Consider the following 24,834-nt stretch of genomic DNA (forward strand, 5'->3'; position numbering starts at 1 on the left):
GTGATGTGAAAAAAGAAGATGGCGACATGGGATCTGGGATGTGGCACCTGAGTAGATCATGGCAGGACAAAGCTGAATTCGTTGAGCAGGTGTGTGTGTGAATTGAGGATGATCCTGCCAACAGGTAAATGGGGTGAAATTTATATTTAATTATATAAATTATATAACCAATTCAATAAAACACTTGTCCCCATCTACCTGATCCTTCTGAGGGATCTCCTGATGTTCCTGTGTGGAACCATAGGGGACACTGGGATACCCAGAACTGATCAGGAATACTCAAAACCCATATCCAAGACATGAGTCAAAGAGACAAGATTTTTGCATGTTTGTGGAACCTAAGAATCCTACCTCATCCTCTTGAGGGATCTCCTGATGTTCCTGTGTGGAGTCCCGGGAATACAGAGGACGGGGACATCTCTCTGGTGGGTTTTCATTACTGGATCCATCTGTAGGAAACACGCACACTGACTGAATATATTGTTTCTACAGTTTCTCCCAGTTAGCCATTTTCCCTCCCCGGGGTCATGTGACTTGTTAGTGTTACAAGGTCTCAGGTGTGAATGGGGAGCGGGTGGGCTACATTTGGTGTTATCGCTCTCACTTTCTCATACTGGTCACTGGAAGATCAACATGGCACCTCATGGCAAAGAACTCTCTGAGGATCTGAAAAAAAGAATTCTTGCTCTACATAAAGATGGCCTAGTCTATAAGAATATTGCCAAGACCCTGAAACTGAGCTGCAGCACGGTGGCCAAGACCATACAGCGGTTTAACAGGACAGGTTCCACTCAGAACAGGCCTTGCCATGGTCCACCATAGAAGTTGAGTGCACGTGGTCAGCGTCATATCCAGAGGTTGTCTTTGGGAAATAGACATATGAGTGATGCCAGCATTGCTGCAGAGGCTGAAGGGGTGGGGGGTCAGCCTGTCAGTGCTCAGACCATACACCGCACACTGCATCAAATTGGTCTGCATGGCTGTCGTCCCAGAAGGAAGCCTCTTCTAAAGATGATGACCAAGAAAGCTTGCAAACAGTTTGGTGAAGACAAGCAAACTAAGGACATGGATTACTGGAACCACATCCTGTGGTCTGATGACACCAAGATCAACTGATTGGGTTCAGATGGTGTCAAGCGTGTGTGGCGGCAACCAGGTGAGGAGTACAAAGACAAGTGTGTTTTGCCTACAGTCTAGCATGGTGGTGGGAGTGTCATGGTCTGGGGCTGCATGAGTGCTGCCAGCACTAGGGAGCTACAGTTCGTGCAGGGAACCATGAATGACAACATATACTGTGACATACTGAAGCAGGGCATGATCCCCTCCCTTGGGAGACTGGGCCACAGGGCAGTATTCCAACATGATAACGACCCAAAACACACCTCAAAGACCACCAATGCCTTGCTAAAGAAGCTGAGGGTAAAGGTGATGGACTGGTCAAGCATGTCTGCAGACCTAAACCCTATTGAGCATCTGTGGGGCATCCTCAAACAGAAAGTGGAGGAGCGCAAGGTCTCTAACATCCACCAGCTCCATGATGTCATCATGGAGGAGTAGAAGAGGACTCCAGTGGCAACCTGTGAAGTTCTGGTGACCTCCATGCCCGAGAGGATTAAGCCAGTGCTGGAAAAAAATGGCAGCCACACAAAATATTGACACTTTGGATCCAATTTGGACCTTGTCACTTAGGGGTGGACTCACTTTTGTTGCCAGCAGATTAGACATTAATGGCGGTGTGTTGAGTGATTTTGAGGGGACACCAAATTTACATGTTATATAAGCTGTACACTGACTACATCACATTGTAGCAACGTGTCATTTCTTCAATGTTGTCACATGAAAAGAGAGAATCAAACATTTACACAAATGTGAGGGGGGGACTTACTTCTGGGAGAGATACTGTATGTCCTTATATCAGAGGATGTGTGTATCTAGGTGGATCCTCAATACAAGAAATGAAAGTCTCCTCTTACCCGGTGATGTGAGGGGCGGCCTGTTCTCCATCATGACATCCTTCTACAGATCCTTGTGTCCTTCTATATCCTCATCTACTCTGTAGAGATAAAATTTCACAACTATATCCTGAGTTGCAGAATAGGTTGGGATGTGACAAGATAAATAAAATGATGAGTAAAATGAACAGGTAACCCAATTATTGTTCCCCATCAGACGAGGCAACCACAAGAAGAAGCTCAGTTTGGCCCCATGGTCCTTGTGATAGACAATCCATGTATTGTACCAGCGTTGTGTTCCCTCAGCCATAAGACAGGTTAAAGCTGAAGCTGCAACAAGTCGGATAGAAGCCACCTCATCTCCTGGCTGGAGGATGTCCCGCTATCCTATATACAAAATAATAATGCACCAAAATTAAAAATTCTGGACTGAAACCCAAAACCCAGATGGACAGTTTAAAAAAAAAAATAATAAAATAAAAAATAATAATAATAAAAAATGTTGTTTATATATATATATATATATATATATATATTCGACTTTTTAATTAATAGCATGAATCTAAAAGAATATGAATTTAAAAATACAATTCAGTAACGGGAAATACCTTTTACTGAAAGTAACACACAAAAATTGAACAGAAAATAAAATGAAATATACAGTATATCCCAGAAGTGAGTCCGCCCTCACATTTGTGTAATTATTTTCTTCTATCTTTTCAATGCAAAAACGCCCTTACTGACTTCAATGCGAAATCGCGTCCCATCGACTTCAATGCAAAATCACGTCCCATTGACTTCCATGCATAAACTCCTCCATTTAGGTTTTTTAATTTTATACAGTATCTCCCAGAAGTGCATACACCCTCACATTTTTGTAAATATTTGATTCTCTCTTTTCATGTGACAACACTGAAGAAATGACACTTTGCTACAATGTGACGTAGTCAGTGTACAGCTTGTATAACATGTAAATTTGCTGTCCCCTCAAAATAACTCAACACACAGCCATTAATGTCTAAACCACTGGCAACAAAAGTGAGTCCACCCCTAAGTGACAAGGTCCAGATTGTGCACAAAGTGTCAATATTTTGTGTGGCCACCATTATTTTCCAGCACTGCCTTAACTCTCTTGGGCATGGAGGTCACCAGAGCTTCACAGGTTGCCACTGGAGTCCTCTTCCACTCCTCCATGATGACGTCACGGAGCTGGTGGATGTTAGAGACCTTGCGCTCCTCCACTTTTCGTCTTCCACTCCTCCATGATGTCATCACAGAGCTGGTGGATGTTAGAGACAATGCGCTCCTTCACCTTCCGTCTTCCACTCCTCCATGACGTCATCACGGAGCTGGTGGATGTTAGAGACCTTGTGCTCCTCCACCTTCCGTCTTCCATTCCTCCATGATGACGTCACAGAGCTGGTGGATGTTAGAGACCTTGCGCTCCTCCACCTTCCGTCTGAGGATGCCCCACAGATGCTCAATAGGGTATAGGTCTGGAGACATGCTTGGCCAGTCCAACACCTTTACCCTCAGCTTCTTTAGCAAGGCAGTGGTGGTCTTGGAGGTGTGTTTGGGGTCGTTATCATGTTGGAATACTGCCCTGTGGCCCAGTCTCTGAAGGGAGGGGATCATGCTCTGCTTCAGTATGTCACAGTACACATTGGCATTCATGGTCCCCTCAATGAACTTTAGCTCCCCAGTGCCGGCAGCACTCATGCAGCCCCAGACCATGATACTCCCACCACCATGCTTGACTGTAGGCAAGACACACTTGTCTTTGTACTCCTCACCTGGTTGCCACCACACACGCTTGACACCATCTGAACCCAATCAGTTGATCTTGGTGTCATCAGACCACAGGACATGGTTCCAGTAATCCATGTCCTTAGTCTGCTTGTCTTGCGGGCTTTCTTGGTCATCATCTTTAGAAGAGGCTTCCTTCAGGGACAACATCCATGCAGACCAATGTGATGCAGTGTGTGGTGTATGGTCTGAGCACTGACAGGCTGACCCACTACCCCTTCAACCTCTGCAGCAATGCTGGCAGCACTCATATGTCTATTTCCCAAAGACAACCTCTGCATATGACGCTGAGCATGTGCACTCAACTTCTTTGGTCGACCATGGTGAGCCCTGTTCTGAGTGGAACCTGTCCTGTTAAACCGCTGTGTGGTCTTGGCCACTGTGCTGCAGCTCAGTTTCAGGGTCTTGGCAATCTTCTTATAGCCTAGGCCATCTTTATGTAGAGCAACAATTCTTTTTTCAGATCCTCAGAGAGTTCTTTGCCATGAGGTGCCATGTTGAACTTCCAGTGACCAGTATGAGAGAGTGAGAGCGATAACACCAAATGTAACCCACCTGCTCCCCATTCACACCTGAGACCATGTAACACCAACGAGTCACATGACCCCGGGGAGGGAAAAAGGCTAATTGGGCCCAATTTGGACCTTGTCACTTGTCAGGGGTGGACTCACTTTTGTTGCCAGCAGATTAGACATTAATGGCGGTGTGTTGAGTTATTTTGAGGGGACAGCAAATTTACATGTTATACAAGCTGTACACTGAATACATCACATTGTAGCAAAGTGTCATTCCTTCAGTGTTGTCACATGAAAAGAGAGAATCAAATATTTACAAAAATGTGAGGGGGGACCCACTTCTGGGAGATACTGCGTATAAAATTGAAGAAAAATAAATAGAGGAGTTTTTGCATTGAAGTCAATGGAACACGATTTCGCATTGAAGTCAATGGGATGCAATTACGCATTGAGGTCAATGGGACGCGATTTCGCATTGAAGTCAATGAAACGCGATTTCATATTGAAGTCAATGGGACGCGATTTCTCATTGAAGTCAATGGGATGCGATTTCGCATTGAATTCAATAGAACGAGATTTCACATTGAAATCAATGGAACGCAATTTTGCATTGAAGTCAATGGGCCACGATTTTGCACTGAAGATAATGGGACGAGATTTTGCATTGAAGTCAATGGGACAGAATTTCTCATTTGAGTCACAGGGGGCATTTCGGCATTGAAGTCAATAGGACATGGTTTTGCATTATAGTCTATAGGGAGTGTTTTTGCATTGAAGTCAGTAGGTGGCGGTTTTGCTTTGACATCAATGGAACGTGATTTTACATTGAAGTGAATGGGACATGATTTTGCTTCGAAGTCAGTAGGGAGAATTTTGCATTGAAGTTAATAGGACGCAATTTTGCATTGAAGTCAATAGGACGCAATTCTGCATTGAAGTCAATGGGATGTGGTTTAAAAAAATGTATAAAAACAAACTGTGTAGTTTTGACTAAAGTTGAATAATGTCCTTGTTATAGGGGTAGGATCTCTAGGTACCACCAGAAGCCTGGCCGAAAAAACTCCCAGAGATGGCATCATTCCATCCTGCTTTGTTGCTAGGACGTTGCTAAGACACTCCTAGCTGTTATTACTCACCCCCAACATCAGAGGAGCCAGTTCTTAAACCCCCGCACACGTGTGGTCCACTATCTCCTATGTTGCAGCATCGCTGAGCTCAGAGAAGGGGACAGAGCACGCAAGAGGTTTTAATCAGCTGGGAGTGTCTTAGCAACGTCCTAGCAACAAGGCATGATGGGATGATGCCGTCCCTGGGAGTTTTTCGGTCAGGCTTTGGGAGGTACGTAGATGGGCCACACCAATGGCAAGGGCATTATTCAACTATAGTCAAGCTGCACCGTCAGTTTTCTGTATTGGCAAAGGACGTTCCGTTAGGACCGGAACCCTCAGAACACAATGGTCAGCAAATGGAAACTTTCCCTCACTTCCTGCCCCTGTGACTCCCATCCAGGAAATGGGAGGTTGCCATCAGGCTATGGCCACAGAACATTGCCAGAAATTCTAACCCCTCACCACTCCACTGCACCAGAGAGGTCCAATCCCCACCATTACCCAGCATGCTCCTCTCTGACTCTGGTCACATGACTCCTTCTCCCCCTTCAGAACTCCTGGAACACCCTTTTTTTTTTTTTTTATAGAAGACATAATTACCTGCTTACCACCGTGCACACATTCACCCCTCCAGGAGAATTCCCACACTGCCAGAGCTCCTCCCTGTCCTCAGATCAAGGCTACAACAAAATGGCCGCTTCGGCGACTATAGAAATATGTCTATAGTATTTTCCTTTCATTGGCCTGGAAGTTCACACCGCCTCGGTACGAATGACTTCAGTGCGGTGCTAGACTAAAACTTTGAAGTACTTCAGGACAGGGAGTTGAGCATGCTTGGTCTTTGCACTCCAACAAAATGGCCGCCGCTGTCCCACAGGTGTAGGAACCGCTCAGGGCCGTTGCTATGGTACTTAGACTGCAGCCAAGCGCAGGCGCAGCGCGGTGGAAAGGGGAGGGGCGTAATGATGTGTATAGAATAACAACAATGCATAGGAGGATGTGTGATTCTATGACAATTTTTACTATGGTGATTAAATACATAATTTAAGGCGGGAAAGGGTCATGATGATACTCATGTTGCACCCTCTAGTGTGCTCCTAGAATAGTGTAGTGTATTATAATCATTGTGTATGACTGGTGGTTGTGTGGGTCATGTGACTGAGGTGGGGTCATTGCAGGTCAGCTGCATGACTCTACAGGTTGTGGCTCTATCGACTCCTCCTGACTCTAGAGGACCATAGAACCTGCCAGAAGTCAGTACGCAGGAAGGGGTGGAGGCCTCATCTGCATGTTCACAGGATATCGGCCAATCCTAGGTTTGGAGGCCCTGGAACAATGCTGGGCTGGCCCATAAATATGGGAGATTCAGGCTGACAGAGGAGTCGGGTGGAAGGTGAGGCTATCGGTGCCTGGTTGTGGTCCCCTACATTCTGCGGAGAGGTGGGAACATGATCAAGGCCCGGAACAGCAGGGAGCAAAGAGGACAGTGTGAATGCAGATGGAGAAATAGTACCCAGTCTGACACCTCCCCCCCCCAAAATGGAGAAATAGTCCCCAGTAATGCCCCCCAAAAATGGAGAAATAGTCCCCTGTATGACACGCTCCCCCAAAATGGAGAAATAGTCCCCAGTATGACACGCCCTCCCAAAATGGAGAAATAGTCCCCAGTATGACACGCCCTTCCAAAATGGAGAAATAGTCCCCAGTATGACACGCCCTCCCAAAATGGAGAAATAGTCCCCAGTATGACATGCCCCCCCAAAATGGAGAAACAGTCCCCAGTCTGACATGCCCCCCAAATAAGAAATAGTCCCCAGTCTGATACCCCCCTCCGCAATTGGAGAAATAGTTCCCAGTCTCACATGCCCCCCCAATGGAGAAATATTCCCCAGTATGACACGCCCCCCAAAATTAGAAATAGTCCCCAGTTTGACACGCCCCCCCAAATGGAGAAATAGTCCCCAGTCTGACATGTCCCCCCAAATGGAGAAATAGTCCCCAGTATGACACCCCCCCACCCCAAATGGAGAAATAGTCCCCAGTATGACACCCCCTCCTCCCCAAATGGAGAAATAGTCCCCAGTCTGACATGCCCCCCCCCAAATGGAGAAATAGTCCCCAGTCTGACATCCCCCCCCCCAAGATGGAGAAATAGTCCCCAGTCTGACACCCCCCCCCCCCAAAATGGAGAAATAGTCCCCAGTAATGCCCCCCCAAAAATGGAAAAATAGTCCCCAGTATGACACCCCCCATCCCCAAATGGAGAAATAGTCCCCAGTATGACACCCCCTCCTCCCCAAATGGAGAAATAGTCCCCAGTCTGACATGCCCCCCCCCCAAATGGAGAAATAGTCCCCAGTCTGACACCCCCCCCCCCAAGATGGAGAAATAGTCCCCAGTCTGACATCCCCCCCCAAAATGGAGAAATAGTCCCCAGTAATGCCCCCCCCAAAAATGGAGAAATAGTCCCCTGTATGACACGCCCCCCAAAATGGAGAAATAGTCCCCAGTATGACACGCCCCCCAAAATGGAGAAATATTCCCCAGTATGACACACCCTTCCAAAATGGAGAAATAGTCCCCAGTATGACACGCCCTTCCAAAATGGAGAAATAGTCCCCAGTATGACATGCCCCCCCAAAATGGAGAAACAGTCCCCAGTCTGACATGCCCCCCAAATAAGAAATAGTCCCCAGTCTGATACCCCCCTCCGCAAATGGAGAAATAGTTCCCAGTCTCACATGCCCCCCCCAATGGAGAAATAATCCCCAGTATGACACGCCCCCCAAAATTAGAAATAGTCCCCAGTTTGACACGCCCCCCCAAATGGAGAAATAGTCCCCAGTCTGACATGCCCCCCCAAATGGAGAAATAGTCCCCAGTATGACACCCCCCATCCCCAAATGGAGAAATAGTCCCCAGTCTGACATGCCCCCCCCCCAAATGGAGAAATAGTCCCCAGTCTGACATCCCCCCCCCCCAAGATGGAGAAATAGTCCCCAGTATGACACCCCCCATCCCCAAATGGAGAAATAGTCCCCAGTCTGACATGCCCCCCCCCCCCAAATGGAGAAATAGTCCCCAGTCTGACATCCCCCCCCCCCCAAGATGGAGAAATAGTCCCCAGTCTGACATCCCCCCCCCAAAATGGAGAAATAGTCCCCAGTAATGCCCCCCCAAAAATGGAGAAATAGTCCCCTGTATGACACGCCCCCCCAAAATGGAGAAATAGTCCCCAGTATGACACGCCCCCCAAAATGGAAAAATAGTCCCCAGTATGACACGCCCTTCCAAAATGGAGAAATAATCCCCAGTATGACACGCCCTTCCAAAATGGAGAAATAGTTCCCAGTATGACATGCCCCCCCAAAATGGAGAAACAGTCCCCAGTCTGACATGCCCCCCAAATAAGAAATAGTCCCCAGTCTGATACGCCCCTCCGCAAATGGAGAAATAGTTCCCAGTCTCACATGCCCCCCCAATGGATAAATAATCCCCAGTATGACACGCCCCCCAAAATTAGAAATAGTCCCCAGTTTGACATGCCCCCCCAAATGGAGAAATAGTCCCCAGTCTGACATGCCCCCCCAAATGGAGAAATAGTCCCCAGTTTGACAAACCCCCCTCCCCAAATGGAGAAATAGTCCCCAGTATGACACCCCCCCTCCCCAAATGGAGAAATAGTCCCCAGTCTGACATGCCCCCCCCCCAAATGGAGAAATAGTCCCCAATCTGACATGCCCCCCCCAAATGGAGAAATAGTCCCCAGTCTGACATCCCCCCCCCCCAAGATGGAGAAATAGTCCCCAGTCTGACATGCCCCCCCCGAAAATGGAGAAATAGTCCCTAGTCTGAGACCCCCCTTCCCAAATGGAGAAATAAACCCCAGTCTGACACGCCCGCCCCCAAATGGAGAGATAGTCCCCAGTACGACACCCCCCCCCTCCCCAAATGAAGAAATAGTCCCCAGTCTGACATGCCCCCCCCCCAAATGGAGAATTAGTCCCCAGTCAGACACCCCCCACCCCAAATGGAGAAATACAGTGAGGAACAGAAGTATTTGAACATCCTGCGATTTTGCAAGTTCTCCCACTTAGAAATCATGGAGGGGTCTGAAATTCACATTGTAGGTGCATTCCCACTCTGAGAGACAGAATTAAAAAATAAAATTCAGGAAATCACATTGTATTTTTAAAGAATTTATTTATCTTGCACTGCTGAACATAAGTATTTGAACACCTGAGAAAATCAGTGTTAATATTTGGTACAGAAGCCTTTGTTTGCAATTACAGAGGTCAAACGTTTCCTGTAGTTCTTGACCATGTTTGCACACACTGCAACAGGGATTTTGGCCCACTCCTCCACACAGATCTCCTCTAGATCTGTCAGGTTTGGGGGCTGTCGCTGAGCAACACGGAGTTTCAGCGCCGTCCAAAGATGTTCTATTGGATTTAGGTCTGGAGACTGGCTAGGCCACTCCAGAACCTTGATATGCTTCTTACGGAGCCACTCCTTGGTTATCCTGGCTGTGTGCTTCGGGTCGTTGTCATGTTGGAAGACCCAGCCACGACCCATCTTCAATGCTCTGACTGAGGGAAGGAGGTTGTTGCTCAAAATCTCAGAATAAATGGCCCCATTCATCCTCTCCTTAATACAGTGCAGTCGTCCTGTCCCCTTCGCAGAAAAGCACCCCCAAAGCATGATGTTACCACCCCCATGCTTCACAGTAGGGATGGTGTTCTTGGGATGCAACTCATCCTTCTTTTTCCTCCAAACACAACGAGTGAAGTTTAGACCAAAAAGTTCTACTTTGGTCTCATCTGACCACATGACTTTCTCCCATGCCTCCTCTGGATCATCCAGATGGTCATTGGCAAACTTCAGACGGGCCTGGACATGTGATGACTTGAGCAGGGGAACCTTCCGTGCAATGCATGATTTGAAACCATGACGGCGTAGTGTTCTACCGACAGTGACCTTTGAAACTGTGGTCCCAGCTCTCTTCATGTCATTGACCAGCTCCTCCCTTGTAGTTCTGGGCTGATTCCTCACCTTTCTTATCATCAGTGATACCCCACGAGGTGAGATCTTGCATGGAGCCCCAGTCCAAGGGAGACTGACAGTTGTCTTTAGCCTCTTCCATTTTCTAACAATTGCTCCAACAGTTGATCTATTTTCACCAAGCTGCTTGGCAATTGCCCCGTAGTCCTTTCCAGCCTTGTGGAGGTCCACAATTTTGTCTCTGGTGTCTTTTGACAGCTCTTTGGTCTTACCCATGGTAGTAGTTGGAGAAATAGTCCCCAAATGAAGAAATAGTCCCCAGTCTGACATGCCCCCCCCCCCAAATGGAGAATTAGTCCCCAGTCAGACACCCCCCACCCCAAATGGAGAAATACAGTGAGGAACAGAAGTATTTGAACATCCTGCGATTTTGCAAGTTCTCCCACTTAGAAATCATGGAGGGGTCTGAAATTCACATTGTAGGTGCATTCCCACTCTGAGAGACAGAATTAAAAAATAAAATTCAGGAAATCACATTGTATTTTTAAAGAATTTATTTATCTTGCACTGCTGAACATACGTATTTGAACACCTGAGAAAATCAGTGTTAATATTTGGTACAGAAGCCTTTGTTTGCAATTACAGAGGTCAAACGTTTCCTGTAGTTCTTGACCATGTTTGCACACACTGCAACAGGGATTTTGGCCCACTCCTCCACACAGATCTCCTCTAGATCTGTCAGGTTTGGGGGCTGTCGCTGAGCAACACGGAGTTTCAGCGCCGTCCAAAGATGTTCTATTGGATTTAGGTCTGGAGACTGGCTAGGCCACTCCAGAACCTTGATATGCTTCTTACGGAGCCACTCCTTGGTTATCCTGGCTGTGTGCTTCGGGTCGTTGTCATGTTGGAAGACCCAGCCACGACCCATCTTCAATGCTCTGACTGAGGGAAGGAGGTTGTTGCTCAAAATCTCAGAATAAATGGCCCCATTCATCCTCTCCTTAATACAGTGCAGTCGTCCTGTCCCCTTCGCAGAAAAGCACCCCCAAAGCATGATGTTACCACCCCCATGCTTCACAGTAGGGATGGTGTTCTTGGGATGCAACTCATCCTTCTTTTTCCTCCAAACACAACGAGTGAAGTTTAGACCAAAAAGTTCTACTTTGGTCTCATCTGACCACATGACTTTCTCCCATGCCTCCTCTGGATCATCCAGATGGTCATTGGCAAACTTCAGACGGGCCTGGACATGTGATGACTTGAGCAGGGGAACCTTCCGTGCAATGCATGATTTGAAACCATGACGGCGTAGTGTTCTACCGACAGTGACCTTTGAAACTGTGGTCCCAGCTCTCTTCATGTCATTGACCAGCTCCTCCCTTGTAGTTCTGGGCTGATTCCTCACCTTTCTTATCATCAGTGATACCCCACGAGGTGAGATCTTGCATGGAGCCCCAGTCCGAGGGAGACTGACAGTTGTCTTTAGCCTCTTCCATTTTCTAACAATTGCTCCAACAGTTGATCTATTTTCACCAAGCTGCTTGGCAATTGCCCCGTAGTCCTTTCCAGCCTTGTGGAGGTCCACAATTTTGTCTCTGGTGTCTTTTGACAGCTCTTTGGTCTTACCCATGGTAGTAGTTGGCGTCTGACTGACTGTGGGGTGGACAGGTGTCTTTAAAGAGCTCAGACAGGTGCTACTAAGTTAGATTAATGAGTGGAGTAGAGGTGGACTTTTTAAAGGCACAGTAACAGGTCTTTGAGAGCCAGAATTCTTGCTGTTTCTCAGGTGTTCAAATACTTATGTTCAGCAGTGCAAGACAAATAAATTCTTTAAAAATCATACAATGTGATTTGCTGAATTTTTTTTTAAATTCTGTCTCTCAGAGTGGGAATGCACCTACAATGTGAATTTCAGACCCCTCCATGATTTCTAAGTGGGAGAACTTGCAAAATCGCAGGTAGTTCAAATACTTCTGTTCCTCACTGTAGTCCCCAGTCTGACACCCCCTCCCCCAAAATGGAGAAATAGTCCCCAGTCTGACACCCCCCTCCCCAAATGGAGAAATAGTCCCCAGTCTGACACCCCCCCCCCCCAAATGGAGAAATAGTCCCCAGTCTGACATGCCCCCCCCCCCAAATTGGAGAAATAGTCCCCAGTCTGACACTCCCCTCCCCAAATGGAGAAATAGTCCCCAGTCTGACACGCCCCCACCCAAATGGAGAAATAGTCCCCAGTCTGACACGCCCCCCCCAAATGGAGAAATAGTCCCCAGTCTGACATGCCCCCCCCTCCGCAAATGGAGAAATAGTCCCCAGTCTGACACCCCCCCCCCACCAAATGGAGAAATAGTCCCCAGTCTGACATGCCCCCCCCCTCCGCAAATGGAGAAATAGTCCCAAGTCTGACACACCCCCTCCCCAAATGGAGAAATAGTCCCCAATATGACACCCCCCCCCGGAAAAATAGACCCCAGTATGACACGCCCCCCTACTCTAGGCTCTCGCAGGATTAGGAACCCCTATCCGCTGCTGGCCCGCCCTGATCTTTGATCTCCTGGACTCCGGCAAAACGTGAGGATGCACTGGACCCGGCTGGAGGTATGTTCAGTGCTGCAGTTTTTGCTCTCTTTGCATCTCCTTCTCTGGAGGGGGGGAGAAAGCTGCACCCATTCGGGGGTCTCTATCTGGTGGGGATGGCTGTCAGTCATCTCCATCCTATACACACCTTCATTCTGAACACACACACCTCCATCCTGTCATCTCCATCCTGAACACACACACCTCCATCCTGTCATCTCCATCCTATACACACCTCCATCCTGTCATCTCCATCCTATACACACCTCCATCCAGTCATCTCCATCCTATACACACCTCCATCCAGTCATCTCCATTCTGAACACACACACCTCCATCCTGTCATCTCCATCCTGAACACACACACCTCCATCCTGTCATCTCCATCCTATACACAGCTCCATCCAGTCATCTCCATCCTATACACACCTCCATCCAGTCATCTCCATCCTATACACACCTCCATCCAGTCATCTCTATCCTGAACACACAACTACATCCAGTCATCTCCATTCTGAACACACAACTCCATCCAGTCATCTCCATCCTGAACACACACACACACCTCCATCCAGTCATCTCCATCCTATACACACCTCTATTCAGTCATCTCCATCCTGAACACACACACCTCCATCCAGTCATCTCCATTCTGAACACACACACCTCCATCCAGTCATCTCCATCCTGAACAAACACACCTTCATCCAGTCATCTCCATCCTGAACACACACACCTTCATCCAGTCATCTCCATTCTGAACACACACACCACCATCCAGTCATCTCCATCCTATACACACCTCCATCCAGTCATCTCCACCCTATACACACCTCCATCCAGTCATCTCCATCCTATACACACCTCCATCCAGTCATCTCCATCCTATACACACCTCCATCCATTCATCTCCATCCTGAACACACAACTCCATCCAGTCATCTCCATCCTGAACACACCTCCATCCAGTCATCTTCATCCTGAACACACACTTACCTCCATCCAGTCATCTCCATCCTATACACACCTCTATTCAGTCATCTCCATCCTGAACACACACACACCTCCATCCAGTCATCTCCATCCTGAACACACACACCTCCCTCCAGTCATCTCCATCCTGAACACACACACACCTCCATCCAGTCATCTCCATCCTATACACACCTCCATCCAGTCATCTCCATCCTGAACACACACACCTCCCTCCAGTCATCTCCATCCTGAACACACACACCTCCCTCCAGTCATCTCCATTCTGAGTACACACACCTCCATCCAGTCATCTCCATTCTGAGCACACACACCTCCATCCAGTCATCTCCATCCTATACACACCTCCATCCAGTCATCTCCATCCTGAACACACACACCTCCATCCAGTCATCTCCATCCTGAACACACACCTCCATCCAGTCATCTCCATCCTGAACACACACACCTCCATCCTGTCATCTCCATCCTATACACACCTCCATCCAGTCATCTCCATCCTATACACACCTCCATCCAGTCATCTCCATTCTGAACACACCTCCATCCAGTCATCTCCATCTTGCACACACACACACACCTCCATCCTCCAGACACACAGTCTCCTCCATCCTTTCATCTCCATCGTCCACACACACAGTCATCTTCATCCTGCACACACACAGCCATCTCCATCCTGTCAACTCTATCCACACACACCCACCACCATCCTATCATATCCATCCTGCACACACACAGTCATTTCCATCTTACACACACCTCCATCCAGTCACTGCCATCCCACACACACACAGTCATCTCCATCCTCCCTCTTTCTGCACTGTACATTTCCTATTTAACATTACCACACCATATGTAAGTCATCTCAAGCTCTATTTAACCACACCCCCTTAAAGCCACACCCAATATTTGGCATATTTTAAAACACTCCCACTTTTTTGCCCCTGCTACAACTACGCCCAAAACAAATTAATTCCCCACCCCCAATTAAAGCAATGCCCCACCTACAGAGGCTTTCCCAACACACAGAAAAAAGTGTCCCTAAAAACATTTTTCAATTGCTGGCAACTATGGGAAGGGTCATAGGAGTACTGGAAATCAGGATCGGGACAAGGGGTGGGCAGGAGGGACAGCTGCCCTGGGCGCAGTGGTATCATGGGGGGGGGGGGGGCACGGCATGGAGAGTTGCTACCTAAATGCTGACAGGAGTAGTGACGGCAGTTTCACTACTCCTGTCAGACAAGCCAGATCTGGAGAGGAGGAGAGAGCTGGGAGGAGGGGTAGGTTGTGCTCTCTCTCTCTTCCAGTTCTTCTTACTGCCACTGGTCAGGATTGCAGGTTTGCCCCGTAGAGTGTTTGTTTCTCCTCCTCCATCTCCTTCTAGCAAAGGACATGGGTAGGGGGCGTGTAGGCAAGCACTGCACAGTGGCTGACAGCCAGTGGCACTATCAAAGGAGTACTAGCGAGAGAAAGGAAGGGTCATAGGAGTACTGGTGAGGGGAACATGGAGAAGGAAGGGTCAAAGGAGTACTGGTGAGAGGAACATGGGGAAGGAAGGGTCATAAGAGTAGTAGGGGGGGGGAGGGGGTCATAAGTGTACTGGAAGGAGAGTGAGGAAAGATTATGGGGGTATGGGAAAGGAAGGGTCATTTCAGTACTGGTGAGAGGAACATGGGGAAGGAAGGGTCATAGGAGTACTGGTGAGGGGAAGGAAGGGTCATAGGAGTACTAGTGAGGGGAACATGGGAAAGGAATGGTCATAGGAGTACTGGTGAGAAGAACATGGGGAAGGAAGGGTCATAGGAGTACTGGTGAGGGGAAAGAAGGGTCATAGGAGTACTAGTGAGGGGAACATGGGGAAGGAAGGGTCATAGGATTACTGGTGAGAGGAACATGGGAAAGGAAGGGTCATATCAGTACTGGTGAGAGGAACATGGGGAAGGAATGGTCATATGAGTACTGGTGAGAGGAACATGGGGAAGGAAGGGTCATAAGAGTACTGGGGAGGGGAACATGGGGAAGGAAGGGTCATAGGAGTACTGGTGAGGGGAAGGAAGGGTCATAGGAGTACTGGTGAGAGGAACATGGGGAAGGAAGGGTCATAGGAGTACTGGTGAGGGGAAGGAAGGGTCATAGGAGTACTGGTGAGGGGAACATGGGGAAGGACGGGTCATAGGAGTACTGGTGAGAAGAACATGGGGAAGGAAGGGCCATAGGAGTACTGGTGAGGGGAAGGAAGGGTCATAGGAGTACTGGCAAGGGGAACATGGGGAAGGAAGGGTCATAGGATTACTGGTGAGAGGAACATGGGAAAGGAAGGGTCATATCAGTACTGGTGAGAGGAACATGGGGAAGGAAGGGTCACATGAGTACTGGTGAGAGGAACATGGGGAAGGCAGGGTCATAGGAGTAATGGGGAGGGGAACATGGGGAAGGAAGGGTCATAGGAGTACTGGTGAGAGGAACATGGGGAAGGAAGGGTCATAGGATTACTGGTGAGAGGAACATGGGGAAGGAATTGTCATAGCAGTACTGGTGAGAGGAACATGGGGAAGGAAGGGTCATAGCAGTACTGGTGAGAGGAACATGGGGAAGGAAGGGTCATAGCAGTACTGGTGAGAGGAACATGGGGAAGGAAGGGTCATAGCAGTACTGGTGAGAGGAACATGGGGAAGGAAGGGTCATAGGATTACTGGTGAAGGGAACATGGGGAAGGAAGTGTCATAGGATTACTGTTGAGAGGAACATAGGGAAGGAAGGGTCATAGGAGTACTGGGGAGGGGAACATGGGAAAGGGAGGGTCATAGGAGTACTGGTGAGGGGAAGGAAGGGTCATAGGAGTACTAGTGAGGGGAACATGGGGAAGGAAGGGTCATAGGATTACTGGTGAGAGGAACATGGGAAAGGAAGGGTCATATCAGTACTGGTGAGAGGAACATGGGGAAGGAAGAGCATATGAGTACTGGTGAGAGGAACATAGGGAAGGAAGGGTCATAGGATTACTGGTGAGAGGAACATGGGAAAGGAAGGGTCATATCAGTACTGGTGAGAGGAACATGGGGAAGAAAGAGCATATGAGTACTGGTGAGAGGAACATAGGGAAGGAAGGGTATGAGTACTGGGGAGGGGAACATGGGGAAGGAAGGGTCATAGGAGTACTGGTGAAGGGAAGGAAGGGTCATAGGAGAACTGGCGAGGGGAACATGGGGAAGGAAGGGTCATAGGAATACTGGTGAGAAGAACATGGGGAAGGAAGGGCCATAGGAGTACTGGGGAGGGGAACATGGGGAAGGAAATGTCATAGGAGTACTGGTGAGGGGAAGGAAGGGTCATAGGAGAACTGGCGAGGGGAACATGGGGAAGGAAGGGTCATAGGAGTACTGGTGAGAAGAACATGGGGAAGGAAGGGCCATAGGAGTACTGGTGAGGGGAAGGAAGGGTCATAGGAGTACTGGCGAGGGGAACATGGGGAAGGAAGGGTCATAGGATTACTGGTGGGAGGAACATAGGAAAGGAAGGGTCATATCAGTACTGGTGAGAGGAACATGGGGAAGGAAGGGTCATAGGAGTCATGGGGAGGGGAACATGTGGAAGGAAGGGTCATAGGAGTACTGTTGAGAAGAACATGGGGAAGGAAGGGTCATAGGATTACTGGTGAAGGGAACATGGGGAAGGAAGTGTCATAGGATTACTGTTGAGAGGAACATGGGGAAGGAAGGGTCATAGGATTACTGGTGAGGGGAACATGGGGAAGGAAGGGTCATAGGATCACTGGTGAGAGGAACATGGGGAAGGAAGGGTCATAGGTTTACTGGTGAGGGGAACATGGGGAGGAAGGGTCATAGGATTTCTGGTGAGGGCAACATGGGGAAGGAAGGGTCATAGGATTACTGGTGGGAGGAACATGGGAAAGGAAGGGTCATATCAGTACTGGTGAGAGGAACATGGGGAAGGAAGGGTCATAGGATTACTGGTGAGAGGAACATGGGGAAGGAAGGGTCATAGGAGTACTGGTGAGAGTAACATGGGGAAGGAAGGGTCATAGCAGTACTGATGAGAGGAACATGGGGAAGGAAGGGTCATAGGATTAATGGTGAAGGGAACATGGGGAAGGAAGTGTTATAGGATTACTGTTGAGAGGAACATGGGGAAGGAAGGGTCATAGGAGTACTGGAGAGGGGAACATGGGGAAGGAAGGGTCATAGGAGTACTGGTGAGAGGAACATGGGGAAGGAAGGGTCATAGGATTACTGTTGAGAGGAACATGGGGAAGGAAGGGTCATAGCAGTACTAGTGAGAGGAACATGGGGAAGGTCATAGGATTACTGGTGAGGGGAACATGGGGAAGGAAGTGTCATAGGATTACTGTTGAGAGGAACATGCGGAGGAAGGGTCATAGGATCACTGGTGAGGGGAACATGGGGAAGGAAGGGTCATAGGTTTACTGGTGAGGGGAACATGGGGAAGGAAGGGTCATAGGATTTCTGGTGAGGGCAACATGGGGAAGGAAGGGTCATAGGATCACTGGTGATAGGAGTATTGGTGAAAGGCCAAAGGAGTAATGGTCAGAGTAAGGTGGGGGAAGGAAGGGAACACGGGAGTACTATTAAGAGGAAGGAATGGTCATAAAAATACTCATGAGAGAAAGGTGGGGTCATGGGAGTACTTTTGAGAGAGAGGAGGGGTCATGGGAGTACTAGTGAATGTGATCTGTCAGTATGAGATGGTGCTGGTGTAATGGAGAGGGAAGGGCCTACAGCTGGGTTGAGAGGCAATGGCGAAGGGAAGGAAGTGGGTTCCTGTGTGCATTTTAAATTACGTGACACCCTCACCCTCTCAACTAGGGAGATATTCTTCATTTCCTCTTCTCTTACTATAGAACAAGAAATGGGAGGGTTTGTCACCAGGACAGAAGACACAGACGTTGTTAGCTGTTCCAACTCAAACCCTCATCGCAAAGTTGATGTTTTCATTTAGATACTTTTCTGGCTGCACTTTTTTTTTAAACCTTTTTGAAACTGGCCTCTCCCTGTACTTCCCTGAGCTGAGGAGCACGCACTGAATTACCATTTGACCTCCTGACATAGGGACTCCATGTCCCATGATCCCTTGCGCCTTGCTGTGACGGCACAAGCAATCTCTGTTAAATCCACTCGAAAATTGCTCAAGGAACCCCTAGCAACCTCTTGAGGAACCCTAGGGTTTCATGGAACCCTGGTTGAGAAACCCTGATGTAGATGAGTGCTACCACACAATATTTCCTATTTTATGGGTTTTCTAACACTTTCAGAATTTAACAAACAAGGTTTTGTTTTTGTCTCTGTCGTAAACAGGGGCGGACTGACAACTCATGGGGCCCCCGGGCAATAGGGGATCATGGGGCTCCTGTGTCCTTGCCCAAACTCCAAAAAGCCTATGATAAAGGTACCAGGGGCATCTCATGGGGCCCCCTACTGACCCCAGGCCCTTGGGCAGTGCCCTAGTTCCCAAATGGTCAGTCCGCCCCTGGTCTTAAGCTTTCCAGACTTGAACTAGGTTCAAACTCAAGCATCTTCAAGCATTTTTGGAGCATTTGTACATTTTTTTTTGGCTTTTTCAGGCTTGAGCATTTTTGTTTTAGCCGACGGAAAGCTAACTAAGGGGAGAGCTAAGTGATGTTGTAAAAAAAACGCATTCTGCACATTTTCAGGTATTTTTAGGTGCACATATTGAAGTACAGAGGGACCAAAAATTCAAGATTCTGCCCCAAAGAAGCTCATGTACTTTTTCAAAGCTTCAAGCAACTTGACACTTAGGTGTGAACAAACACCTTTGAACACAATTGGAATCTTGATGTTGAGCACTGAAGATTTTTGGTAATTGCGCTTTAAAACACATTGCTGTGAAAAAGTATTTGCCCTCTTCCTGATTTTTGGTTTTTTTGCATATTTTTCACAATTAACAACTTCATGTCCAGACACTTTCACCCCCTTCCAGTCCAGTCCAATTTTCAGCTTTCAGCGCTATCACACTTTTAATGACAATTGCGTGGTCATGCAACACTGTACCCATATGAATTTTTTAGCAATTTTTTGAGACAGATAAAACTGTATTGTGGTGGTATATATTCACCACTGGGATTTTTATTTTTTTTGCTATATAAATGAAAAAGTCCAAAAAAAATTTTAAAAAGTGTTTTTCTTATAAAATTTTGCAAATAAATAATCTTTCTTCATAAATCTTAGCCAAAATTTATTCAGTCATCATTTTAGTAAAAAAAATAACCAAATTAGTTTATAACCAAAAATTATAATTTTTTTTACATTTTTATTTTTTTTTTTATATTATTATTTATGTTTTGGGGGTTTTTTTATATACAGTCACCCTAGCAGTACAGTGTTACCATAGTGACACTGTACTACTCGTGGGGGGTGATGAAGATTTTTTTTTTCACTGCCATAAAGGCTGTAAAAGCAATAATTTCTCCTTCTCTCTGGCTGCATTCTTGCAGCCATTGAGAAATACTGTGTGAGCTGTGATTCGTCACAGCTTGTCATATGATACAAGGCTGTTGTGAATAGCCTTGTACATAATGATCTAGGTGATCATTCACAGATTTCACATGTAGTAAGCAATGATGTCAGAAGACATCTTGCTTACTATTCTTCATGTGATCACTGATTGGCCAACCAGTGATCACATAATCGGGACCTCGCACAGAGGTCCCGTACAACGATCGATGTTCCACGGTGTCTGGAGAACACAGCGTGCACCGGATCGCGGTGCTGCGCACTCCCAGGGAGCGCGCACAAGCAGGGTGGCCATTTATGGATGGCCACCCGCCCCTGAACTGCTCCCATCCGGCCGTTTATATACATGGGCCAGACGGAAAGTGGTTAAAGCAGAACTCCCGGCAAAAAAACTTCTTTACAGGTCCTTGTTGCTGATTTCCTACCATCACTGAATATGTCATCCATCTTCTGGTTCACTCAGTAGTTGCCTATTAATTTATAAATCAAACGGTAAATTCTCTTTTGCTTTCCTGTTTGTAAGATCAGTGACTGCTATGCTTCCTATTCCCCCAGCCACTGGGCTTGGCACATCCCTCCTGTAGTTCTTTCTCCAGGAAGCAGTGATCTAATTCCACTCCAATTCCTGTGGTGGGCAGACCGAGACTCTCAGACGCATTCAACTTGTACAGACCTAGTGTACCCGCCAACATTATCAATTCCCTGTGGTTGATGGGAACTGTAGTTTCCTTTTACTACAGAGAGAGAGGAGAGGATATGATGTAATCCTGGCTGTAACACCTCCTCTTTGGCGGAGCAGATGCTGTTATCTATTGAATTACAGGGATGAGGTCATGAAAATTCAATTAGACTTTTCTCTTCGATGGTAAGGATTTTCAACATTTTATTAACTGTTTAGTGTTTTGCGTGGGGAGGGGGGGGTGTACTGATGGGTGATTTTTTATTTTCTTTTGTCTATCTCGGAGTTCTACTTTCAATGATTCAGATCATCAAACAAATTTTAACCGCTTCTCGACCACCCTATAGCAGAAATACTGCTACAGGACAGCACGGGTGCACAAAATCACATATATAGTATATATATATATATATATATATATATATATATATATATATATATACATATCTGTATATATATATACGTGATTTTGCATTTCCAGGTAGGGGGCACGCCCACGTCCTACCCGCGCCACCATTCACGGCAGTGGCTTTCAATCACCGAGTCCTGGCCAGTGATTACTCGCCGGCGCCCGGTGATTGGCGAGGATCGAAAATACTGCTACAGGATGGCACAGGTGCGCAAAGTCATGTATATATATACGAGATTTTGCATTTCCGGGTAGGGTGTGCGCGCCATTCGCGGCCGTGGCTGTCAATCACCGGGACCCGGCCAGTAATTACTCGCCGGCGCCCGGTGATTGCCGAGGATCGCTGACAGGCAGAACTGTTTGCAAACAAAAACAGTTCTCCCTGTCTGCTCATGCACACTGCTTTGGTTGGCTGTGCTGGGCACTTACAGTGAAGCACACACACACAGCACATAGTAAAACAGCACAAAGTTAACCCTTTGATCACCCCAGATGTTAACCCCTTCCTGCCCAGTGCCATTACTACAGTGTCAGTGCTTTTTTTTTTCTTTAACACTGATCACTGTATTGGTGTCACTGGGAATGTCAGTGACACCAAGTCAGTTCTACCCAGTGTCAGAATGCCTGCTGCGGTCCTGCAATAAGTCGCTGATCGCCGCCATTACTAGTAAAAATATAAAAAAAAAAAAAAAAAGCCCAGTATCTATATCGTCATTTGTAAACGCTAAAAATTTCACGTAAACCAATTAATTTACACAGATTGGGATTTTTATTTAGCAAAGACACGGAGCAGAATACATTTTGTCCTAAATGTATGCCAAAATTTGATTTTTAAAAATGTTTTTACTGGACATGTTTAATAGCAAAAAGTCAAAAATATAGTTTTTTTTCTCAAAATTGTCGGCCTTTTTTTATAGCGAAAAAATAAAAAAACGCACCGGCGATCAAATGCCACCAAAAGAAAGCTCAATTTGTGGGAAAAAAAAGGAAGTAAATTTAATTTGGGTGCAGCGTTGCATGAGCGCGCAATTGTCAGTTAAAGTAACGCAGCGCTGTATCACAAAAAATCCTCACAAGGGCAAATGTTTAATATTACACAAAGAAAACCCGAGTAAATACAAAATGCAGTTTTTAAATGATGATTTAATTTGTTAACCCCTTCGCGTTGGCCGCACGGAAATGTGCGGCCTCCAGGCATCTGGGCCTTGACGCCAAGTGGCTGCACATTTGCGTGCAATTAAGAAAAAAATACGTGGTGAGAGCGCACTCCCAGCACACATGCCCGGTACTCACGAAAAGGTCCCGATCTCCTCTTTCAATTGGGACTTTTCCCAATCATGTGACTGCCGTGACAGCGAATCACAGCAGTCACATGACCATAAAACCCCACCCCACCTCCTGAAACCCTTAAAGGGCCAGGAAGCGCCAAGGGGTTAAGGGAAAAAAAAAGCTTTCCAAGGCTGCCTGGCCATATGTGAAAAAGTAATTGCCCCCTAAACCTAATAAATAAAATGGTTGTGCCACCCTTAGCGACAACAACTGAAATCCAGCATTTGCGATACCAAGTAATGAGGAATTTTGGCCCACTCTTTCCAGAAATGTTTTAATTCAGCCACAGGACGCACACCTTCCAAAAAGTTCAACTTTTGTCTCATCCGTCCACAGACTACTCGCCCAAAATATTATAACATAAATCACCAGCACCAAAATTAGACAAATAATAAATAAATTAAATAAAAAAATAAATGCTGCTGCTCATCAGTGCAAACCTACACCAAAAAAATATTACAACATACAAACAGTGCAAAAAAATATATAGAATATATATAAAAAAATTTATATAAAATTATGTTTCACTCCAAAATATTATAATAAAATGACATATATATATATATATATATATATATATATGAAATTAAAAGTCCCACTCCAAAATAAGTGAAAGAAATTGGTAAAAAAATCTCTGAAAGTCCTCTTCCCAAAAGAAATTGGTAAAAAAAATCTCTGAAAGTCCTCTTCCCAAAAGAAATTGGTAAAAAAATCTCTGAAAGTCCTCTTCCCAAAAGGAAGAGGACTTTCAGAGATTTTTTTTACCAATTTCTTTCACTTATTTTGGAGTGGGACTTTTAATTTCATATATATATATTGTCATTTTATAATATTTTGGAGTGAAACACATTATAATTTATATAAAAATTTTTTATACATATTATAAATTTTTTTTGCGCTGTTTGTATGTTGTAATATTTGCTCAAAAGTCTTGGGGGATGATCAAGATTTTTTTTCTAAATGTGAGATGAGCCTTTGTGTTCTTTTTGGTCAGTGTGCCGTGAGACATCGTCCTTTGTACATCGGGAACTGTGCAGAAATTTCGAGACAGTCACGGGGAGCACTGACTTTCATAAGTCAGTGTGACAAAAGACATCATCCTGCGTACATCAGGAGCTGTGCAACTGGTGCTGTTCTGACCACCTCCATTGCCACGTCTGCTATTTTATCACGGACAGCAAGTTAGAACAAAAAAGCAAACGTGAAAATCCGGCAAGAAACTGGGCTCATCTGCCACAGAGACATCTGACCTGATTTGGCAAGTTTTCGGCAATGCCCACGTGTGATTTGAACGTGCGCCGTGTTGCCACTAAGTTTGTCCCCAGGCTGCTGATCCAGGAGCAGAAGGAACACCGTGCCGAAGTCTGCCAAGAACTCCGTCAGAGTGCCGTGGATAACCCGTCCTTCATGTCACGGATCATTGCCGGTGATGAAACTTGGGTGTACGGGTTTCACGCAGAATTTCACATTTGCTCTTTGTTCTAAATTACACGTGAGCATGACCGTAAACTTTCCAAATCATGTCAAACGTCTCCTGTGGCAGATTTGCCCAGTTTCATGCCGTTTAATTTCGCTCTTCTTCCAACTTCCATGATGCTTTGCTGTCCATGATGAAATAGCAGACGTGGTAACGCATGTGATCAGAATAGCACCAGTTGCACAGCTCCCATTGTACACAGGACAATGTCTTTTGTCGCACTGACTTTATGAAAGTCGGTGCTCCCTGTGATTGTCTCGAAACTTTCTGATACCGCCTCGTATGCCAATGTGATATTTCAGTTTTTCATTTTTAATAAATTCACAGGCATTTCTAAAATGTTGTTTTCAGTTTGACATTATGGGGTGCTGAGTGTAGGTTAATGGGACAAAAATGAATTTAACCTGGTTGCAGCCACCCTATAGCAGAACTACTGCTACAGGGCGGCAGGGCTGCGTAGAATCATGTACAGTGTGGA

General features: G+C 46.6%; 2 protein-coding genes across 3 annotated transcripts in view; both read right to left on the minus strand.

Annotated features, from left to right (window-relative positions):
• Nucleotides 1-6,048, minus strand: part of LOC149466220 (uncharacterized) — a 23,554-nt gene extending 17,506 nt beyond the window's left edge. Inside the window, exons 1-3 of one of the 2 annotated variants that reach the window (XM_089672668.1) lie at nucleotides 5,983-6,048; nucleotides 1,974-2,053; nucleotides 352-449 (exon numbers count right to left, since the gene is read on the minus strand). In XM_089672668.1, the coding sequence (XP_089528794.1) occupies nucleotides 352-449; nucleotides 1,974-2,007 (132 nt within the window). In that variant the 5' untranslated portion in view covers nucleotides 2,008-2,053; nucleotides 5,983-6,048. Of the gene's footprint in view, nucleotides 1-351; nucleotides 450-1,973; nucleotides 2,340-5,982 lie in introns of both variants that reach the window. The other variant, XM_089672667.1, reaches the window with a different exon arrangement.
• Nucleotides 1-24,834, minus strand: part of LOC149466215 (uncharacterized) — a 475,763-nt gene that overhangs the window by 200,692 nt on the left and 250,237 nt on the right. The window lies entirely within an intron of this gene.

The sequence above is a fragment of the Staurois parvus genome, unplaced genomic scaffold, assembly GCF_062004578.1.
Source record: "Staurois parvus isolate SC_StPar_1 unplaced genomic scaffold, SC_StPar_1.0 ptg000132l, whole genome shotgun sequence".
In the NCBI taxonomy this organism is placed as follows: Eukaryota; Metazoa; Chordata; class Amphibia; order Anura; family Ranidae; genus Staurois; species Staurois parvus.